This window comes from Mastigoproctus giganteus, chromosome 5 (genome assembly GCF_048544385.1).
Source record: "Mastigoproctus giganteus isolate SK-2022 chromosome 5, ASM4854438v1, whole genome shotgun sequence".
NCBI classification, from domain to species: Eukaryota; Metazoa; Arthropoda; class Arachnida; order Uropygi; family Thelyphonidae; genus Mastigoproctus; species Mastigoproctus giganteus.
In genome coordinates this window covers 154,211,880-154,232,840 of record NC_143579.1, presented here as the reverse complement: position 1 = coordinate 154,232,840, position 20,961 = coordinate 154,211,880, and the positions used below count along the sequence as shown (strand labels likewise).

The window sequence follows — 20,961 nt, the reverse complement described above, 5'->3', positions numbered from 1 at the left end:
TGCTCGTTTTCCTTACTAACAGTGTTTGTATTAGTTTTTTTTTTTTTTAAGATTATATTCAGTACATTCAAAAAGTTCTTGCAGTGATCCTTTTTGTAAAAATGAGTGAATTTATATTGCACACCTTTAAACAGTGTTTACTTTGAAGTAATGTCCATGAGCTTCAACAGCACATTTTTTTTTTTTTTTTTTTTCCAGCAGTTGTAAAATTATTGGAAACAATCAAAATAAACAATTTTGTACCTCTATCATTTAGCAGCTTGTGCTTTCACCACTTCATTGTGTTTCATTAAATCATTACAACATGCTGATATAACAAGATAAGTTTAATTTTAAATTTATCTTGTTTAGATTTAAAGACTTTTTAAATAGCAAAAAAACACTGTACTTTACAATTTGAGCAAAGTTCTTTATGCATTTTGTTCAAATTTTTAGGCACCCATCAACTTCTAAACGTGTCAGAACTACTTTCTGATAAGAATATTAGACATGATCATCAGTTTCACACCTATATCTCAGAGGTAGAGGATTTATAATGATGTTATTTTGGAAACTTTATGAAAGTACCTTGTAATTAATTATTTTCATAATATTGATAATAAAAACAATATTGTTTAGGTTATTTAAATCCTTTATTAATGCTTAGAGCAGCTACATTTTTTAAAAACTGATCTTCAAAGAAGTATGAAAAAAAATTATTGATTTTTCAGATCAAGATTTACTTCGAAGAGAACTTGACACACGATTTCTAGCATCACAGGATCGTTCAATCAACATTCCTCCTCCTCCGTATATGAGGACGGAGATGCACCAGCATCAACACCAACATCAACATACACATATGCATCAACACAGTCCATTTCTACCTCCGCCACTTGGTGGCACTCTGGTTCCACAACCATCACCCCATTTGGTGAGTGCTAAATATACTGAAAAGTGATAATTCTTACTGATAATCCAAATAAGTATATAGATTATTGGTTATACACAGTGTGGCAATTGGAAAACAAGACTGATGTTATGAGACAAGTGCTGGTGCTGCCATTTGCCAGAAGTAAACATGAAATGAAAGAGGGATATCGCCACCATTTCAGAAAGTAGTGTGAGCTGAACTACTTGGTTCTCTTGTGTCCGTGTTGTGGAGGTACAATGGAACAAAGAGCAAACATCATTTTGTGTTTGACTGGGCAAAAGTTCCACAGAAACATTTCAAATGATGAAGCAATTTACAGAGAGAATTTTCTGACTTGTGTTCGAGTGGCATAAACATTTTGCCCATGGAAGAGAATCACTGGACGACGAATAACATCCAGACCCAGCAAAAATGGTTTGAGCACAGGAATTGATTGAAAAGGTATGGGAAATCATTACTAATGACTGATGTGTAATGCTCCAAATGATTTTGGAAGATCTGGGCATTAATAAGGAAAACATTCGACAAATAATAACCAAGTTTTTGAAGAAAATTAAGGTCTATGCGCAGTTTGTTCCACAGTCGTTAACAGATGGTTTGTGATAGGCACAACTTGAACACTGCAGAGAACTCATTGAGGCCACTGAAAACAAACCCAACTTCTTGAATTTGATTTTTATGTTTAACAAGACTTAGACAAATTCTCACAAAGCCAATAAAGTTTGTCAAGGAAAGTCAAAAATCGAAACCATGTTCACCACTTTCTACTATAGCAAAGGAAATGTGCACAAAGAATTTGTGCTCAATGGCCAAACTTGTTACTGCTGCCTACTATCTGGAAGGTTTGAAGCATTTGTTGTCTGTCATGTGTGGCATCAACTGCTGTCTTATCCATCAGTATGGATAAGACAGCAGTTGGTTCCTGTTGCGTGACAATGTACTAAGCCACAAGGCTCTCGTTGTTAAAGTGTTTTAGGCTAGCAAAAAATCTGTGTACTGCTGAATTCACTATATTTACCTGACTTAGCCCTGTACAACTTTTTTTTTTTTTTTTTTTGTTTTCAAAGCTCATGGCACCACTGAAAGGCTGTTTGGTGACATTGACACCATTCAAAAAGCTGTAACAAGAACATTGAATAGTATACCAGCCATAGTCTTCCACTAGTCATTCCAGTCACTTTGTGATCATTGAATCCAGTGTGTGAACATGGGAGAAAGTTACTTTGAACAAAAGTTAGTTTACTCATACATGAGATTATTATTTTTTTCTAGCATCAGTCTCATTTTCCAATTGCTGCACTGTGTATATTTTAAATATATGTGGAGACACATAAATATCAGCTTTAATATCATGCCAGTAGAATTGAATGAAGCCAGTTTTTTTAAAAATCTGTTAATTTTTCCTGACTACAAATTATAGGAAAAGTTAATCACATATATTGTTTTTTACCAAGTATCATTTAATAGGATTTTATTCCCTTTCAGCTGGAGCAGTTGTAGAATATAGAAAATTATACTGAATACAGATCTGTTTACTATTTTTTATTGTGAGGGCTAGTATAGTATAATAAGCACATTTATTGGAAGTCTCTGGTTGAAATCACAAGAATGCTGAGCAAGTTAATAAAATGTCTATCATAAATAGTATTATGAGTTGATGAATTGCAAATGATGCAAGAAAGCAAGTTTATACAGCAGCAAAAAAAAAAAAAATTACATTCCAATTCATCTATCCATCCCCTTTAATAATTTGTCTAAATTTTTCTTTAAATTTATTTGGACAACTACCCACTTAAATGTCAACAGATGGCAGGTTGTTAAATTTTTATACTTATGTCCTGCAGCCATCCTTTTTCAGTTTGCATCCCATTATATATATTTTATGAGAAAGAGTAAGGATATCATCAGCATTTAGTTTATCTAATCCCCCAAAAGCCAGAACTAAAAGTTTTTAAAAACTTTTGTTTCAAATTTTGAAAATAAGACAATTACAGTAGAGCGTCAGTTATTTGGAATAATTAATGTTAGCCCTCTTCTGGATAGCAAAATTTTCTGGATAATTGAACTTAAGGCAAAATTAAATAAATTCTGTTATAATGTATTAAAGTAAAAAAAAAACTTTTAAATAGCATGAAAAAAAAAAATAATAACTTATACATAAAAATTTGCACATTTACATATGGCCCAATTAACTGGTGGCCCAAATAAAAGGAATCTGCTATACTACTTTTGGGAAACAGCAACCCCAGAGCAACGTATCAACTCTGTGGTACTACACGGACAGTGGTAGAAAATGAAAATGACCTGGGGGTAATTGTGCAGGCAGATATGAAGTTCTCTGAGCAGTGCAGACGGGCTGCAAAAGTAGCTCATGGTGTCTTGTCAATGATATACAGGAATTTTTCTAGCAGGGATAAGGAGGTGATTATTCCCTTGTATAAGGCAATGGTCAGGCCACACCTTGAGTACGGTATACAGGTCTGGAGGCCTCATTTCAAGAAGGATGTAGAGCTGCTGGAACGAGTACACAGAAGGGCAACAAGATTAGTGAATGGAACAAAGGGTTGCTCTTACGAAGAAAGGCTTAAGTTTTGCAAATTACAGTGTCTGGAGACTAGGCACCGGCGATGTGATCTGATAGAGGTGTATAAAGCCTTGAATGGTTTGAGCATGCTCAATGCTGATGGGATTCTTCCTCTTGCTCAGAATAATCACCTGAGAGGGCATAAATTCAGATCGAGGAAAGACAGATGTAGGATAGATGTGTGGAAATTTACCTTTAACCAGCGGGTAGTTGGTTGGTGGAACAGACTTCCATCCCTTGTTATGGCAGTTGATAGCCTAAATAAATTTAAGGCTCAGCTGGACAGGTATTTTGAATGAACAGACGAGTGAAATGGAAGTGGGGGTCTTTTTTTTTTTTTTTTTTTTGGCTGATGCTGCATAAGCTTGCTTTCTTGCATCATATGCCTCTACTAATGCTAATGCTAAATGGACAGCAACCTCTAAACTGCACCAATTATTATTATTGTTGTTGTTATTATCATTAGCTATATGGTGCAAGGAAGCCAGAGGCTTTTGCTGCACCAGCCAGAAAAAAGAAAAAAAAAAAAAATTCTGAGTTACCCAGAGAGAGAAGGGAATCACGAAGAAAGAGAATGATTATATCCACCTCAGGACCCTGGGTGTTCCAAGCCCCTACTCACCAGATGTGAGCCTTGTTCGTCAGTAGTGAGATTTTCACTTAGTATCATATAAAAATCATATTTTATATGTATCATCATATTTCATCATATAAACAAATCAACTTGTTTCCAAAAGCCTTTCTGATGTGTCCAGTAGACACACTTAGCTGGTGGTGTTTTAAAAACATAAGCAATCTATTTATCTTAATACCTTTTCACAAATATAATGGAAATATATATAAATACAATACTTGCAAACTACTGAAAGATTATATAAAGGCTCACAAAAAAAAAAAATTATTTTCAAAAGTGATAACAGCATAAATTTTCTGAAGTGTCTGAGAGAAACAACCTGGATGAGGCCTTCACAATGTCATATGGAAATTTGCTTCAATATTCAATCACTCTCTAGCTCATTTTACATGTCTGTGTTGCAAACATCCTTTTGCAATTTAAATTCATGTTCTCTTTTGTCCTTGTAAGACTCAGGATGCCATCAACATTTAATTTATTAAATCCGTTTATAGTCTAAAACACTACAATGAGGTCTATTTCTCAGTTCCCAGACGCTGAAATTTGGAGAACTTCCTATTTGGAGACTGTTACCAACAAGTCATTCTTGGTAATAGTCCCCAAAATCACTTATCCTTTTGGTATTCTCTGCACCCATTCCAGCATATCCACATCTCTCCTAAAAAGGGGCTCACATCTGGTGAGTATGGACTTGGCACACCCAGGGCCCTGAGCTGGATATCATCATTCTTCTCTTTTGTGGTGATTCCCTCCTACTTTTCTCTCTCTTTCAGGGTACTCAAATTTTTTTTGGCTGGTGCAGCATAAGCCTCAGACTTCTTTGCATCTTATGGCTAATAATAATAATAAAATGAGGCTTCCAATGGAATAATCACTTCGTTGTCTCCTCCAACTAAATTCTTATATATCATTGATGAAACTTCATGAGATGTCATAGCAGCCATGGGACATGTGAAAACATCTCATCAGATTGTAAAATTATTATTATTGTTATGTATTAAGCAAATTATTATTATTGTATAAAGTAAGCTTATACAGCTTCAGCAAAAAAAAAAGCCAGCACTTCTCATGTCACCTGTCCATCCTTTGTGACAGTTTATCTAGTTCTTTCTTGAATTTTATTCAAACTACCAGCCTCTATAACACCAGATCGGAGTTTGTTCCAACAATCAATCACCCTCTGGTTGAAGGAAAATTTCTGCACATCCAACCTGTAACCATCCTTCCTCAGTTTTAATTTATGCTTTCTTATGTGTATAGTCTGAGCAATTGAACCAATGAACTTACTCAATCCATAAGCCCTTAAATATCTCAATTGGATCTCCTCACAGGTGTCTTGTCTCCAGACAATGCGATTTGCAAAACTGAATCCTTTCCTGGTAAGAGCAGCTTTTTGCTCCTCTCACCAACCTCATTGCTCTTCTCTGCACCCATTCCAACAGATCCACATCCTTCCTAAAATGAGGCTTCCAAACATGTATGTAGTATACTCAAAATGTGAACTAACCATTGCCTTATCAATAGGATAATCATCTCCTTATCCTTGCTGGCAAAATTTGTGTATATCATTGACAAAACTGTGTCCTGAGCTGTTTGCACTACTTGGAGAACTTCAAATCTGAATGCACAGTTACAGGTCTTTTTCATTCTGCATTGCCCCAAGTGTGGTACAACTTAGCTGGTACTTTAATCTGGGATTAAAGTACCAGCTAAGTTGTTAATCTGGGATTAAAGTACCAGCTAAGTTGTTAATCTGGGATTAAAGTACCCCATATGATGAAGTACCTTGCATTTGTCAATACAACCCATTCTCAACCCATCTGCCGAATTTGTCTTGATTTTGTTGTAGTAGCATACCCTGAGGCCTCCATAGCTTGAGTGGTCAGGAGCGGGAGTGCAGTAGTACACACTCTTTGAGTAGACTGGGGTTCAAGCCCCTGACTACTAAATACGGTCGATCTGCCAATCTGCACTGGACCAGTGTGGCAGATTATGGTCCATTTCCCTCAACATAAAATTGTTGAGGAGGCTTCTATCCTGCAGTGGATTGATAATGGCTGCAGTTTGCTTTTTTTTTTTTTACCCTGATTACTATGATTAACTACCCTTCCAACCTTCGTATCATCTGCAAATTTAGACATAGAGCCCAATATCATTAATAAATAGAAAAACGACCCCATCAATGAACCCTTTGGTTCTCCACTAATAATATTAGTCCAAGAAGAGCAGTGCCCATTGATAACTAGTCTGCCTTTTCCCACTCAACCCCTTTATTTATAGCAGTAAGTTTGCCCTTAATTCTGCACACTCCAATTTGTGTAGCAGTGTCTTTTATGTTGTTGTTATTTGGTTTTTAGGAGCATTGGCAACCAAGGCCATATTGCTCCGGGAATATGTGGTGGTCATTCCCTGACCTTTCCGCATCCTCCGTATTTGGTGGTCACGGGCTCGAACCCCGGTCTAATCAAGAAGCGTGTGCTACACACTGCTGCTCCTTTCCACCTGGCTACGGAGGCGCTAGTGTCTTTTATGTGCAGCAGTATCAAAAGCTTTTCTGAAATCTAAGTGTATGATGTCAAAATTATTTTTTCATCCAGTTCTTTGTTACTTTATCATAGTATCAAATCAGATTGGTCAGACAAGTTCATCCCTTAACAAATCCATGCTGTGATGGCAGTCCTGTATAGATGGTTGTGCATTACTTCTTTAACCAGTGACGCCATTATTTTCTGAAAGTCAGGAATAGAAGTCAAGCTAACAGGTCTGTAATTACTCATGTCTCCCTTTGATCCCCATCTCCCTTTGGTGATACATTTGCACATCTCCAGTCATAGGGACCTACCCCGAATCCATGGATCCTCTCATAATTATGGCTAAAGGCTTGATTATCTCTTTTACTGCCTTCTTTAATATAATTGGATAGGTTCCATCCACCCCAGGTACCAGTTTTACATTTAATTTCAACAATTTTCCCTCTTAATCTTAGATATCACAAAATCATTTGGCTCTCTTCCAGAATCTGATGCATTTCTGGCATCCCCATCCCAAAAAAAATTCCTCATTTGTGAATGTAGATGCAAAATACCTATTCAGTATTTTTGCAACCCAGATAGGATCATCAACAGTTAATCCATTCATATTATTGGACCAGTCTGATTCAGCTCCTTTCTTATACTGTTTACATAAGTAAAGAAGTCTTTGTTGCTTTTTTTTTGCAGTCTTTGTCAGAGACTTCTCTTAATCTGCCTTAGCTTCCTTAGTGACTTGATTGTAGACTAGTTTATATCCACTGTAGGCCTCTGTATCACCTGATAATTTATATGATTCATCTGATATCCATTTAGGTCTAGGTCTTGAATTGTGTTTCTTAGTCCATAAAAAAAAAAAGCCTAGTAGCCTCAGTGATAACATTTCTGAATGCTTCCCATTTAAAATTTCCTATTGGTAGCTTCATTAATTGGTCCTACTGCATAGAATTTAAAAACTGAGACCACGGTAGTCACCTTTATAGATGCAAAAGCCCTTTCCCTTGCCTTTTACAGTAATTATGTCTTTAAGTAAATCCTGCATTGGTGCATTGTGATCACTGTAACCTAATCAGCCTTTTATCTGAAGATTCTTAACTGTGAAGGGTCACTGCTGATAATCAGATCAAGAGTATTGCTTTCTCATGTTGCATCTCTAACATGCTGATGTAGGAAACAATCATCCAATGAATAATCCACAAACCTCTTGCTACTGTGTGAGTGACCAACCCAAAGTCCAGTCAATATCTGAAAAGTTAATATAAATCAGAATGTCTTTTTTAAGACATTCTGATTTACTGGCCCACTCTATATGTCTGTACAGTTGTTCATTATATTCGTCATAGTCGTAGGCCTATAACACTCTCCTACCCTCTTTTTTGTTTTCCTAGTGTTTGTCACACCAAACTGACTCATCAGTGCACTTGGCCACCCATGTCTACCCTAGATCTTTTTCATTCTCCACTGCCTTGAGTGTGATGCCATCTAATTGATATGTGTATTTATCAGCTTAATTAATAAATATTAAAGACAAAAAGGGCCCCACACTGAACCATGAGGAACTCTACTAATAACATTAATCCTAGAAAAGCAGTGTCCATGAATAATCACTTTCAAGTCATCTGCCACTCACTTATCCAGAGCAGTGATGCTCCTAATATTAGCAAAAAAGGCCATGTGTGTTGGGAATAAGCATAATGAAACAAATTTTGGCATTGCCAAAGAAACGTAAAAGTATAAAATAAATCTTTATTAAAAATAAGTAAAAATACAATTTGCAGAAACTTTGCATTAGTAGAGGCATATGATGCAAGAAAGCAAGCTTATGCAGCATCAGCCAAAAAAAAAAAAAAACAACTTCCACTTTACCCCCTCCGTTCATTCGAAATACCTGTCCAGCTGAGCCTTAAATTTATTTAGGCTATCAACTTCCACAACAAGGGATGGAAGTCTGTTCCACCAACCAACTGCCCACTGGCTAAAGGCAAATTTCCGCACATCTATCCTACATCTGTCTTTCCTCAATTTGAATTTATGCCCTCTCAGGTGATTATTCTGAGCAAGAGGTAGAATCCCATCAGCATTGAGCATGCTCAAACCATTCAAGGCTTTATACACCTCTGTCAGATCACCTCGCCTCTGCCTAGTCTCCAGACACTGTAATTTGCAAAACTTAAGCCTTTCTTCGTAAGAGCAACCCTTCGTTTCATTCACTAATCTTGTTGCCCTTCTTTGTATACTTGTTCCAGCAGCTCTACATCCTTCTTGAAATGAGGCCTCCAGACCTGTATACAGTATTCAAGGTATGGCCTGACCATTGCCTTATACAAGGGAATAATCACCTCCTTATCCCTGCTAGAAAAATTCCTGTATGTCATTGACAAGACACAATGAGTTACTCTTGCAGCCTGTCTGCACTGATCAGAGAACCTCATAACTGCCTGCACAATTACCCCTTGTTCCTTTTCATTCTCTACCACTGTCAGTGTAGTACCACAGAGTTATTACGTTGCTCTCAGGTTGCTATTTCCCATATGTAGTACTTTACATTTGTCAATGTTAAACTTCATTTGCCACCTCTCAGCCCATCTGCTTAACCTTTCCAGATGCTGTTGTAGCAGCATAGCATCAGTAGTGTCCTTAACAACCCTGCCAACCTTTGTATTGTCTGAAAACTTGGACATTAAGCTTGATATATCATCATCAATATTATTTATAAATACAGAAAACAATAATGGACCCAACACTGAACCCTGAGGGACTCCACTAATAACTTTAGTCCACGATGAGCAGTGTCTATTGATTACCACTCTCTGTCTTCTTCCCCTCAACCACCCCTTTATCCATAGCAGCAATTTGCCTCCAATGCCACACTGCTCCTATTTGTGCAGCAATCTTCCATGTTCAACAGTATCAAAAGCCTTTCTAAGATCCAAATATATAATATCAAAGTTATTCCCTGCATCCAGTTCTTTTGTGACTGCATCATAGTATCCAATCACATTGGTCAGGCAAGACTTCCCCTTAACAAAACCATGCTGTGTCCGAGCTATAACTGAAGTCTTGTCTAGATGATCCTGCAGTGCTTCTTTAACCAGTGCCTCCATTAATTTTCCTGGAACAGAAGTTAGACTCACAGGTCTATAATTACTTGTGTCAGCCTTTGATCCTCCTTTGTGAATTGGGGTCACATTTGCACATCTCCAGTCTATGGGTACTTCCCCTGAGTCCAAGGAAGCTCTCATAATTATGGCTAAAGGTTTGCTTACTTCCTTTGCTGCCTCCTTTAATATAACTGGATAGATCCCATCCACCCCAAGTGCCTTTCTTGTGTTTATATTCAACAATTTCTCTTCCACTTTACTCTCAGTTATTACAAGATTATCTAGCTTACTGCCAGAGTTGAATACACCTCTGGCATTCCTCTTGCTGAATAATTCCTCATGTGTGAATGTCAATGCAAAATATTCATTTAGTTTGTTAGCTACCTGAGCAGGATCATCAACAGTTGAACCATAGATATCAAGTGGACCAATCTGATTCATCCCCTTCCTTCTAGAGTTTACATAAGTAAAGAACTCTTTGCTGTTTTTCTTTGCATCCTTTGCCAAAGATTTCTCATAATCTGCCTTTGCCTGCCTAACCTCCTTTGTGTCTTGGTTACAGACCAGCTTATATCTGTCATAGGCTTCTGTGTCACATGTTAATTTATATGTATCCCATGCGTTTTTTCTTCTCTGCCATGTGTCTCATTAGTTCATCTGACATCCATTTAGGCATTGGACAATATTTCTTAGTTGGTACGTAAAGCTTAGTTTCCAAGATAAGTCCTTTGAATGCTTCCTATTTTGAGTTTGCTGTTGGTAACATCATCAGTTGGTCCCACTGTATAGAATTTAAATACTATCTCAGACCATCGTAGTCACCTTTACGAAAGCCATAACCCTTCCCTTTACCCTTGATGGTAGTTACCTGTTTGAGTAAATCCCACTTGATCACATTGTGATCACTACCACCTAGTGGTTCCTTTATCTGCAGATTCTTAATGCATGAAGAATCACTACCGATAGTCAAATCAAGAATATTACTCCCTCTAGTTGCCTCCCGAACATGCTGATGTAGAAAACAATCATCCAATAAATCCACAGAAGCCTTGCTAGTGTGTGAGTGACCAATCCACAAATTCCACTCAATATCTGAGAAATTAAAGTCCCCCATTATAAGACTCTCTGATTTACTGGCCCACTCTATTTCCCTGTACAGTTTCTTATTATACTCATCAGAGTCATTAGGCCTATAGCACACTCCTACTCTCAATTTTGATCTCCCAATGCTTATGTCACACCAAACTGACTCGACACTGCACTGTCCAGCAATGTCGACTGGGTTCACTTCCTTGGATTTTATGTTTCTTAACTAATAGCATAACCACTCGTCCCTTCCTATCCTGTCTATCCTTTCTGTAGACGTTGTACTCCCCAAATTCCAGTTCTGCATTCCTTATATCTGTGTGACAACAATAACTTAAGAATAGAAATAAAAATATATACAGATAAATGCTATAAGCGATAAAAGTACTAAAAGCAATAAGAACAAAAACAAAATATACATGAAGAAGCTTTCGGAGCAACTTTTATAATAAGTTTATATAAGGCACATCGCTCCAAAAGCTTCTTAATGTATTAATTTTTTCTGTTCTTATCACTTAGCATTTATCTGTGTGTATTTTATTTCTATTCTTAATAAGAATCTGTACATTGTATTTTATTTTTACTGTATTTTTAATAAATATTTATTTTGTACTTTTACTTTTCATCGGTAGTGACAAGATTTGTTTCAGTATGCTCTTAATGTCACACTGCTCCAATTTTACTGAAAGCTTTTCTGAAATTTAATTATATGATGTCAAGTTATTTTTTGCATCCAGTTCCTTTGTTATAGTACCATAGTAGCCAGTCAGGTTGGTTAGACAAGATATTCCTTTAATGAATATGTGATATGATTTCTATATAACTTCATTCCTATCAAAATAATCCTACAAGTCTTTGATCACAGACTCCATTATTTTCCCTGAAATATAACTCAAGCTTTATTTACTTACTTCCCCTTTGATCCTTATTGATGAATCAAAGAGACATTTTCACATCTTCAATCCTCCTATGAGTCCAGGGAGGCTCTCATAATTGTGGCAATAGGTTTGCTTACCTCTTTCACTGCTTCTTTTAATATTATGGTTAGATTTCATTAGCCCTGGGTTCCTTATTTACTTTTAATTCCAATACAGGCACTCCCCTGTGATGTCATCATTCCGCGGAACTCTGTGTAACTGAATTTCCCTAAAAGCTTATGCAGCACTTGCAACTATGTTTGCTGAATTTGATTGAAGCAAAAAAGAAATGTTCGACAAACATGTAAATAGAATTATTTATTCAATTTTTTTTATCTCATGCATAGGAAAAATGACAAAAGTATGCAATTAGAAAAATTTCAAAATTATAAAATTGCAAAAAATGGGGAGGAGACAGGCGAGTTTTACCTTTTGAGCATTGTTGCCGGAATCAACGTCTCCGGCTGATAAGTACGCCACTGCAGAGGCTGAGGGCTGTGGAAATTTAGAATGTTTTTTTTTTTTTTGAACTCATCACAAAATTTCTCTGCTGCTGTAGGATCGGCACTGGCAACTTACTGCATACTTTAACGTTGTGGAAACCAGCACGATGCTTGAACCTATTAAACCAACCATTGCTTGCCATGAACGTAATGTGACTTGGGATTCACCGTACTTATCCTTAAATATCTTCATAAATACTTCTTGCTTTTGCTTGAATGGCCATTAGACTCTTGGCATTCGCTTCTGAATCTGATTTTCCATCCATATTATTAATAACTTTTCCATCTTCTCTATAGCATCTGAACGTTGCTTTGTGATCACTTTTGACCTTAAACGTGTAATACTCTCAAGGGTAAGGGAAGGAATTTTGTTTTCATAAAGTTTACTTCTTAGACAGTTTTCAGATCTTTTCAGTTGGGCTAATTGATAACGTTACCAACTGCAAATTCTAAACAGGAAGCATTCAAGGAAGTAATTATAGAAGCTATTAAACTTTTCATAACAACAGATAACTGTTCATCGTTTAGACTTAAATGGATGACAAATGAACTGATCAGACCAGTGACAGAAAAAAAAAAAAAAAATGCATGGGATGATTATAAATTAACATGGGACACAACAACTTAAATAAAACATGGTCTGCATTCAAGTCACAAAGACAAGCAGGCAAAGGCAAATTACAAGCAGTCTCTGGCAAACAATACAGAAAAAAAAGCAGTGGAGTGTTCTTAACTTATGTTAGCACTAGAGAAAAAAGAATGAACCATATTGGCCCACTGGATGTAAATGGCATGACTACTGATGATCACGTTTTGGTTGCTGACAAATTGGATAAATATTCTGCATTGCATCTATATTCAAGCATGATATTTTTAGTAATGGGAATACAGAGTTATAATAGAAGAAATTTAAAGAGAGACTACAGGCACTCCACGACTTACGTAAATTTGACTCTACATAAGTTTTTTCCGGCCAGTGTAAACTTAAAAAAAAATGGAAACGCATTTTGCATCCCATCGGAATAAATGTAGGTATTGTGAAAACATTGCAATGTGAACCCAATAACACATTGTTATTTTGGTAATTCATTCCAAGACCTCGGAAGTCGAAATTTTCACTATATAACTAAGCTATTTATCTCTCTAAAAGGTCACTTTTATAATGGTTTGCTACCCTTTCATCATTATCATATGTTCCATTATAGTAATCAACTTTGAACGGCTTTGTCAATATTTTTCTAAAGAACATTTCTGGATGTCATGACCATAAAAAAATAAAAACAATTTGCACTTTCTGGTTTGTTGGGCTTTTCTGTTAGTGCATCTAATTATAAATGTGTAGTAAACTCGATCTTATTGCATTTGCGATAATCCTGATAACTGGAATTGTGTGGGTTTTTACATTATTATGGTGAAATGTGTTTCCCTTAACATTGAAATCTTCAGTCATATAAGAAACATAAATAAGTTTTCAGAGTCTTCTCTTCATTCCTATTTACTTATTTACAGTGGTGAAGGGGGAAAGTGACCAATGGAAAGTGCAAGTGGTGGCAGTGCTAGGAAACCAAACAAAATTGATTTAGAAATGAAGATGAAAATGATTAAGAAGTAAGAAGCAGGACAAAGTTTGCCATCTATTGCATGGGAATTAAGTCTTGCTGCTTCAAAAGTGAATGCTATTTCAAAGGATGATGTGTGTATAAAAGAACATATTAAAGGATAAATGCAATTAAGTAAATCCTACTTAATCCCACTAGGTGTCAGTGATCAGAGTATACTGTGATTACTGCCACCTAGTAGTTTTTTTTTGTAGATTCTTAATGCACAAAGAAGCTCTGGTGATAATCAGATCAAGAGAATTGCTTAACCAAGAGCACAACCCACCCACAATCTTACTGCTCTGCCCTTCCTTCTGTAAACCTTATACTCTCTGTATTCAAATGGTGCATGCCCAATGTGTGAGTAGCCCATATTTCTGATATCCCTGTAATGTCTGCATTTCATGATCTAATGAGACTTCAGCTTTTTCAAATTTATTCACTATTCTTCTAGCATTAGTGTATAAGCAAGTATATGTGCACCTGTTTTTGTTCTTGTAACCCTGACACACTCCATGTAATTGGTTTTCCTGTGAGAGTTATCAGCTGGCCTTGTAATTCCAATTGTTTTATTTTCCTGGCTACAGCATATCAGTAGAAGCAGTGCTGTACTATGATCCACATATATGGTCATTCTTAAGAAGTTAACAAACGAATACTGTAAGAGTAAAGATTTATGAAATTATCAATTGTGCAAGATTAGTAGATGGATGGAACTCTGTACAATTTGCAGCAGTTTTTTTTTTTTTTTTATCATTAACCATATTCTGTTAAGACGTGATATACAGCATTATTTGTTGTTTGCTTGTTTTGCGGTTAGTTCATGTACATGGAATAAAGTTTTGATAATCTGAAACCTTAGAATATATTTACCAAACGTTTATTTTATGTACACGAACTAATGTCAAAACAAGAGCAAAGAACAAATAAAACTATGCACTCCGTTTTTACAGCACATAGCTAACAATAAAAAAAAAAAAAAAAGAAAGAAAAAAAAAAGTGTTGCCACAAATAGCACCAAGTTTAGTCAATGTGCTGATTAAACAGTTGTTAATTTTATGTGATTTTACTTCTGCAGCACTCGCTCATGAATGTGTGAATACCACCAGGTAAGTGACTTTTACTTCTTTTTGGCATTAAAATTTTCCATCTTATGAATTCTTTGATTTAAATAATTTTGTTTTAACAAAGGTCATGATGTTTAAGTATAATATTAAGAATTGTATGGTTAATACATGTATATGTTTGTATACTTATTCAGATAAATTTTATTTTCCTATAGTATGACAAGTTTCCGAAACTCGATTCATCATTTTATGGTAGAAATGCAGTAAGTTGTCTTGTATTTCAATTAATATTTTAAATTTAGAATTTGTTTAGTATAATAAGACCTCACTGATTTTTTTTTTTTTTTTTTTAAATAAAAACTCAAACATAAAAGGTATAGAACCTAGTAGTTATACTTGGTACTGTGTGTGTATGGGGGTGAAGGTTGAGAAGGTACCAGTTGACATTAGACCTGAATTTTTTGATTGTAAATTTTGTAATTTTTAGAAAATGAATGATTGCAATTTTCAGAAAATGTGTGTGAAGGGAGGTTTTCCAAAAAATGGAAATTGGAGGAATAAATGAGGAAGAATAAAAGTTGGACAGGAAAAGGATGCTGACTGTTGCAGCATCCTTGACTGTTGTGGTTGGACTGGTTTGGAAGAGAGGGGGGGGCGGGATTACAGAAGTCAGTTCAGTATAGAACATTGGCAGTGTTTTATAGAAATATTTGTTTCTACCGGACGACTTTTCTATAGAAATATCTCTAGAAAAGGCATGCAGCAGGAAACGGAACATCTGTGAGACAGAGAATAGAGAGACTTATTAAGACATGGTTAATTAATTAACCTAACTGCCCTCTTTTGAATGGAATCTAGAAGCATGAGAGAGGTTATGGGGGCATTGCCCCAGATGTCAAAACAATATTCCACGGTAGAGGAGATTTGAAAATTGTATGGAGTAAATAGCTGTTTAGAAGAAAAGTAACACTCAGGGCGAAAGAGAAAACACAGTTTTTTAGATGTAGAGGAAGCAGTATTTGTGATGTGCTTATGCCATGAGAGATTAGAAGTCAAGATAATCCCTAATAGAGATGTATGACCTTGTCTAGAAATCTGAGCATTATCAAAGTTAAGCATAGGAGCAAGAATCCTTTATACGATTTAAGATAGATATAAGATAGGCTTGAGTTTTAGAAAGATTGAAATTAACTGAGTTATCTTGGCTCCAGTAGGGAGTTACCTGGATATCAGCATTTAAGGAATTGTCAGTGGATATTCGAGATGTTGAAGCTGTTTGTGCAGAGCATGGTTTCTCAACCTGGAAGGTGGAATGCAATGCGCCATCATCAGCAAAACTGTGGATAGGATTTCCAGTCAATGAAAGAAGATCATTAATATACGAGAGAAAAAGAGTAGGAGAAAGAACTTAACCTTGGGGAATTCCAGCATTAGTGGAGAAATTAAAAGACATTGTCTGCTTGGTTTGGTTTGGTTTGGGTTTGGGTTTTTTTGGTGCATTAGCTACTAAGGCTATAATGCGCCAAGACCAGGTCATTTATAAAAAATTTTTTTTTTTTTTTTTTTTTTTAAATTTTCAGTGACCTAATTAGTTAGGTCACTATGTCAAAAGGTATAACAAATATATAAAAGCACAATGTAAAAATTTTATATAAGAGTAAAAATATTTATTGTTTTTAAAAAGCTAAAAACAGCAGACACATTGTCATTGTCAGATAAAATCTGACTGAGTGTATACGGCTCAGTCAGATGGATAAAAGCGGTAAAACGGATATTGGTAAAATCTGGACATTCAACTAAAATGTGTCTAATTGTTAAAATTGTGCCACAGGACTCACACATAGGAGGGTCATCCGCCCTCAGCAAAAATGAATGAGTCAAATGACTATGTCCTATGCGGGTCCGACATTGTCTGCAGTGAACAGTCAGAGAGAAAACTGAATACTCAATTACAAAAAAATGTTAAGTGCAACTACTTGAATTTCACAAAACATTTTCATTGAATTTGTCCATGGATAACATAAGCCAATATATTACTAGTGCCAATATGGATTCAATCAGTGTTGACCCCACTGGTATATCACCAGGAATCTATATTGGTGATCACTGATCAGATGGATGGTTCCTAGATAGTTTAGGAGTTGGTGGTTAATGGATTTCTCCATTACTTTAGAATGAATAAAACTAAGTGCAATAGCATAATAATAATTGGATGGCAGGGATTTGTTATCCTTTTTAGTAACTGGCTGGATATGAGCAAATTTCCAGGCAGAAGCAAATAAGAAAAGGTGACAAAGAACAGAAGCTCAGAAGCACAGGTTTTGAGAACAAGTAGAGAAATACCATCAAGATTCTGGAGCTTTCTTGGCATCAATATTGTTCAAAATTCTTCTGACATCCTTTTAACAGTAGACCACAGAAGGTATTGAATGGAGCATACTGGGAATGGTAGAAGGTGGTTTACCAAGATCATGAATATAAGAATTAGAAGAAAAGTAGGATGCCAGTAATCTGGTTTCATCTTTAGCTGATGTGGCAATACAACCATCAGATTTTAAAAGAGGTGGAAGTAGAGATGAGCAAAAGTTGTAGCCAATAGGCAAGAGCCCAGAATGCTTGTATACCATTTGGATAAGAAGCAAGTTTTCTACTCTCAGCCTGTTCAAATTCTAATTTAGACTCATGCTTTACAGGAGTCTAAATTAGACTCGTGTAAAGCATGAGTACGTGCTTTACAATTTTTGCAAGCTTTGGTGTATGCAGGAAGTGAACCTGGATTTGGATGCAAGCAAATTCCGATATGCAACATTGTTATGTTGAACAGGCTTAGCACATTTATTGGAAAACCAAAGTTTAGATAAAGGATGAGATTTTAAGATAAAGTGCAGAATAAAGAATTTCATCCCTACAAAAAATAAATAATTTCCCTGACAAGAACTGAGCAGACACTGGCATCAGAAAATTCAAAACAGTAATCTAACCAAGGGAATAATAGATATTGCTGAGATCATCCCATTCATACTTTTGTAATGCCAAACAACACTAGGTTGAGATTGGCCAAAAGAGAAAGTCTCTAATGGAGAAGAGACTACCACCATGTTGGGATCTGATACTCACCTCAACTGTGTACTTGGAAGGGTTGTTCGTAGAAAAATATCAAGAGTGTTGGATGTGGGGTTAGGATTGTCTGGTATTCATATCACATTGTTCAATGCCTACGGTCAAGCACAGGGGTGTTTCCATCATGATCTACAGTTGCTTCTGTATTGGGTGACATCATCCTTCAAATTTTCTTGAAATTCCTTCAAAATTGAAGGAATTTCAAGAAAAGAAGCTATAAAAGCATTCTTGAACATAATGCTATATCCACTGGACTTTGTATAAGAAATTTTATATTACAAAACAATGACTCAAAGCACAGCTTAGATCTAAGCTATGCAAGGACTTGATAGCAACATCGGGGGTATGTCTAGTTCGGCCTTGAATTTATTTAAGCTATCAACTTCCACAACAACAGATGGAAATTTGTTCCAGCAATCAACTATTTGCTGACTAAAGGCAAAATTCTGCACATCAATTCTACAACTGTCTTTCCTCATTTGGAATCTATGCGCCCTCAGGTTTGTAATTGGAGAAAGAGGAATAATCCCATGAGCATTGAGCCTACTCAATCCATTCAAGGTGTTATACACCTCAATCAGATTGCCTCACAGATGCCTAGTCTCCAGAAGCTGCAATTTGCAGAACTTAAGCCTTTCTTCATAAGAGCACCCCTTTGTTCCCTTCACCAGTCTTGTTGCCCTTCTCTGTACTCGTTCTAGCAAATCTACATCCTTCCTAAAATGAGGCTTCCAGACCTGTACTCAAGTTGTGGTCTGGCCATTGTCTTATACAAAGGGGATAATCACATCCTTATCCCTACTTGCAAAATTCATTCCTATATATCATTGACAAGATTCCATGAACTACTCTGGCAGCTTGTCTGCACTGCTCAGAAAACTTCATATCTGACTGCACAGTTACCCCCAGGTTTTGCATTTGTCAATGTTAAACTTCAGTTGCCACTTCTCAGCTCATCTACCCAACTTTTTCAGATCCTGTTGCAGCAGCATACTGTCATTACTGTTATTAACAACTCTGCCAACCTTTGTATCATCTGCAAACATCGACTTTAAGCTTGATATACCTTCATCAATATCATTGATAAATATACAAAACAACAATGGCCCCAACAGCGAACTCTGAGGGATACCACTAATAACATTAGGCCACATAGAGCAGTATCCATTGATTACCATTCTCTGTCTTCTACCACTCAACCATCCTTTTATCCTTTGTAGAAACTTGCCCTTAATGCCATACTGCTCCAATTTGTACAGTAGTCTTCCATGTACAACAGTATCAAAAGCTTTCCTGAAATCCAAGTATATATCAAAATTATTTTTTGCATCACAGTTCCTTTGTGATCACATCATAGTATCCAATCAAATTGCTCAGACAAGATTTCCCCTTGATAAACCTATGCTGTGTCTGAATTATTACTGCTGTCTTGTCTGATGATCCTGCAATGCTTCTTTAACAAGTGACTCCATTATTTTCCCTGGATCAGAAGTCAAACTAATAGGTCTGTAATTACTCTTGTCACCCTTTGATCTCCCTTTGTGAATTGGAGGTACATTTGCACATCTCCAGTCCGTGGGGGACTTCCCGAGTCCATGTATGCTTTCATAATTATGATTAAGTGTTTGCTTACTTCCTTTACCACCTCCTTTAATATAACTGGATAGATCCCATCTACCCCAGGTGCCTGTATTATTATTAGCATTAGTAGAGGCATATATGATGCAAGAAAGCAAGCTTATGCAGTATCAGCCAAAAAAAAAAAAAAAAACCCTTCCACTTCACCCCTCTGTTCATTCGAAATATCTGTTCAGCTGAGCCTTAAATTTATTTAGGCTATCAACTTCCACAACAAGGGATGGAAGTCTTTTCCACCAACCAACTACCCGCTGGCTAAAGGCAAATTTCCGCACATCTATCCTACGTCTGTCTTTCCTCAATTTGAATTTATACCCTCTCAGGTGATTATTCTGAGCAAGAGGCAGTATCCCATCAGCATTGAGCATGCTCAAACTATTCAAGGCTTTATACACCTCTATCAGATCACCTCGCAGATGCCTAGTCTCCAGACACTGTAATTTGCAAAACTTAAGCCTTTCTTCGTAGAGAAACAACCCTTCATTCTGTTCACTAACCTTGTTGCCCTTCTCTGAACTCGTTCCAGCAGCTCTACATCCTTCTTGAAATGAGGCCTCCAGACCTGTATACAGTACTCAAGGTGCGGCCTGACCATTGCCTTATACAAGGGAATAATCACCTCCCTATCCCGGCTAGAAAAATTCCTGTATATCATTGATAACACACCATGAGCTACTCTTGCAGCCCATCTGCACTGCTCAGAGAACATTATATCTGCCTGCACAATTACCTCCAGGTCCTTTTCATTCTCCATCACTGTCAGTGTAGTACCACAGAGTTGATACGTTGCTCTGGGGTTGCTTTTTCCCATGTGTAGTACTTTACATTTGTCAATGTTAAACTTCATTTACCACCTCTCAGCCCATCTGCTCAACTTTTCCAGATCCTGTTGCAGCAGCATAGCGTCAGTAGCATGCTTAACAACCCTGCGAACCTTTGTATCGTCTGCGAACTTGGACATTACGCTTGATATACCATCATCAATATTATTTATAAATATAGAAAACAACAATGGACCCAACACTGAACCCTGAGGGACTCCACTAATAACATTAGTCCACGATGAGCTGTGTCCATTAATTACCACTCTCTGTCTTCTGCCACTCAACCATCCCTTTATCCATAGCAACAATTTGCCACCAGTGCCACACTGCTCCAATTTGTGCAGCAGTCTTCCATGTGCAACAGTATCAAAAGCCTTTCTAAGATCCAAATATATAATATCAAAGTTATTCCCTGCATCCAATTCTTTTGTGACTACGTCATAGTATC

General features: G+C 36.6%; 1 protein-coding gene across 1 annotated transcript in view; it reads left to right on the top strand.

The window, feature by feature from the left end:
* The window catches only part of LOC150085776 (uncharacterized), a 1,040,408-nt gene that overhangs the window by 887,217 nt on the left and 132,230 nt on the right, over positions 1 to 20,961 (top strand). Inside the window, exons 9-10 of the mRNA XM_090374246.1 lie at positions 711 to 913; positions 15,147 to 15,194. Of these exons, the coding sequence (XP_090230372.1) occupies positions 711 to 913; positions 15,147 to 15,194 (251 nt within the window). The remainder of the gene's footprint in view (positions 1 to 710; positions 914 to 15,146; positions 15,195 to 20,961) is intronic.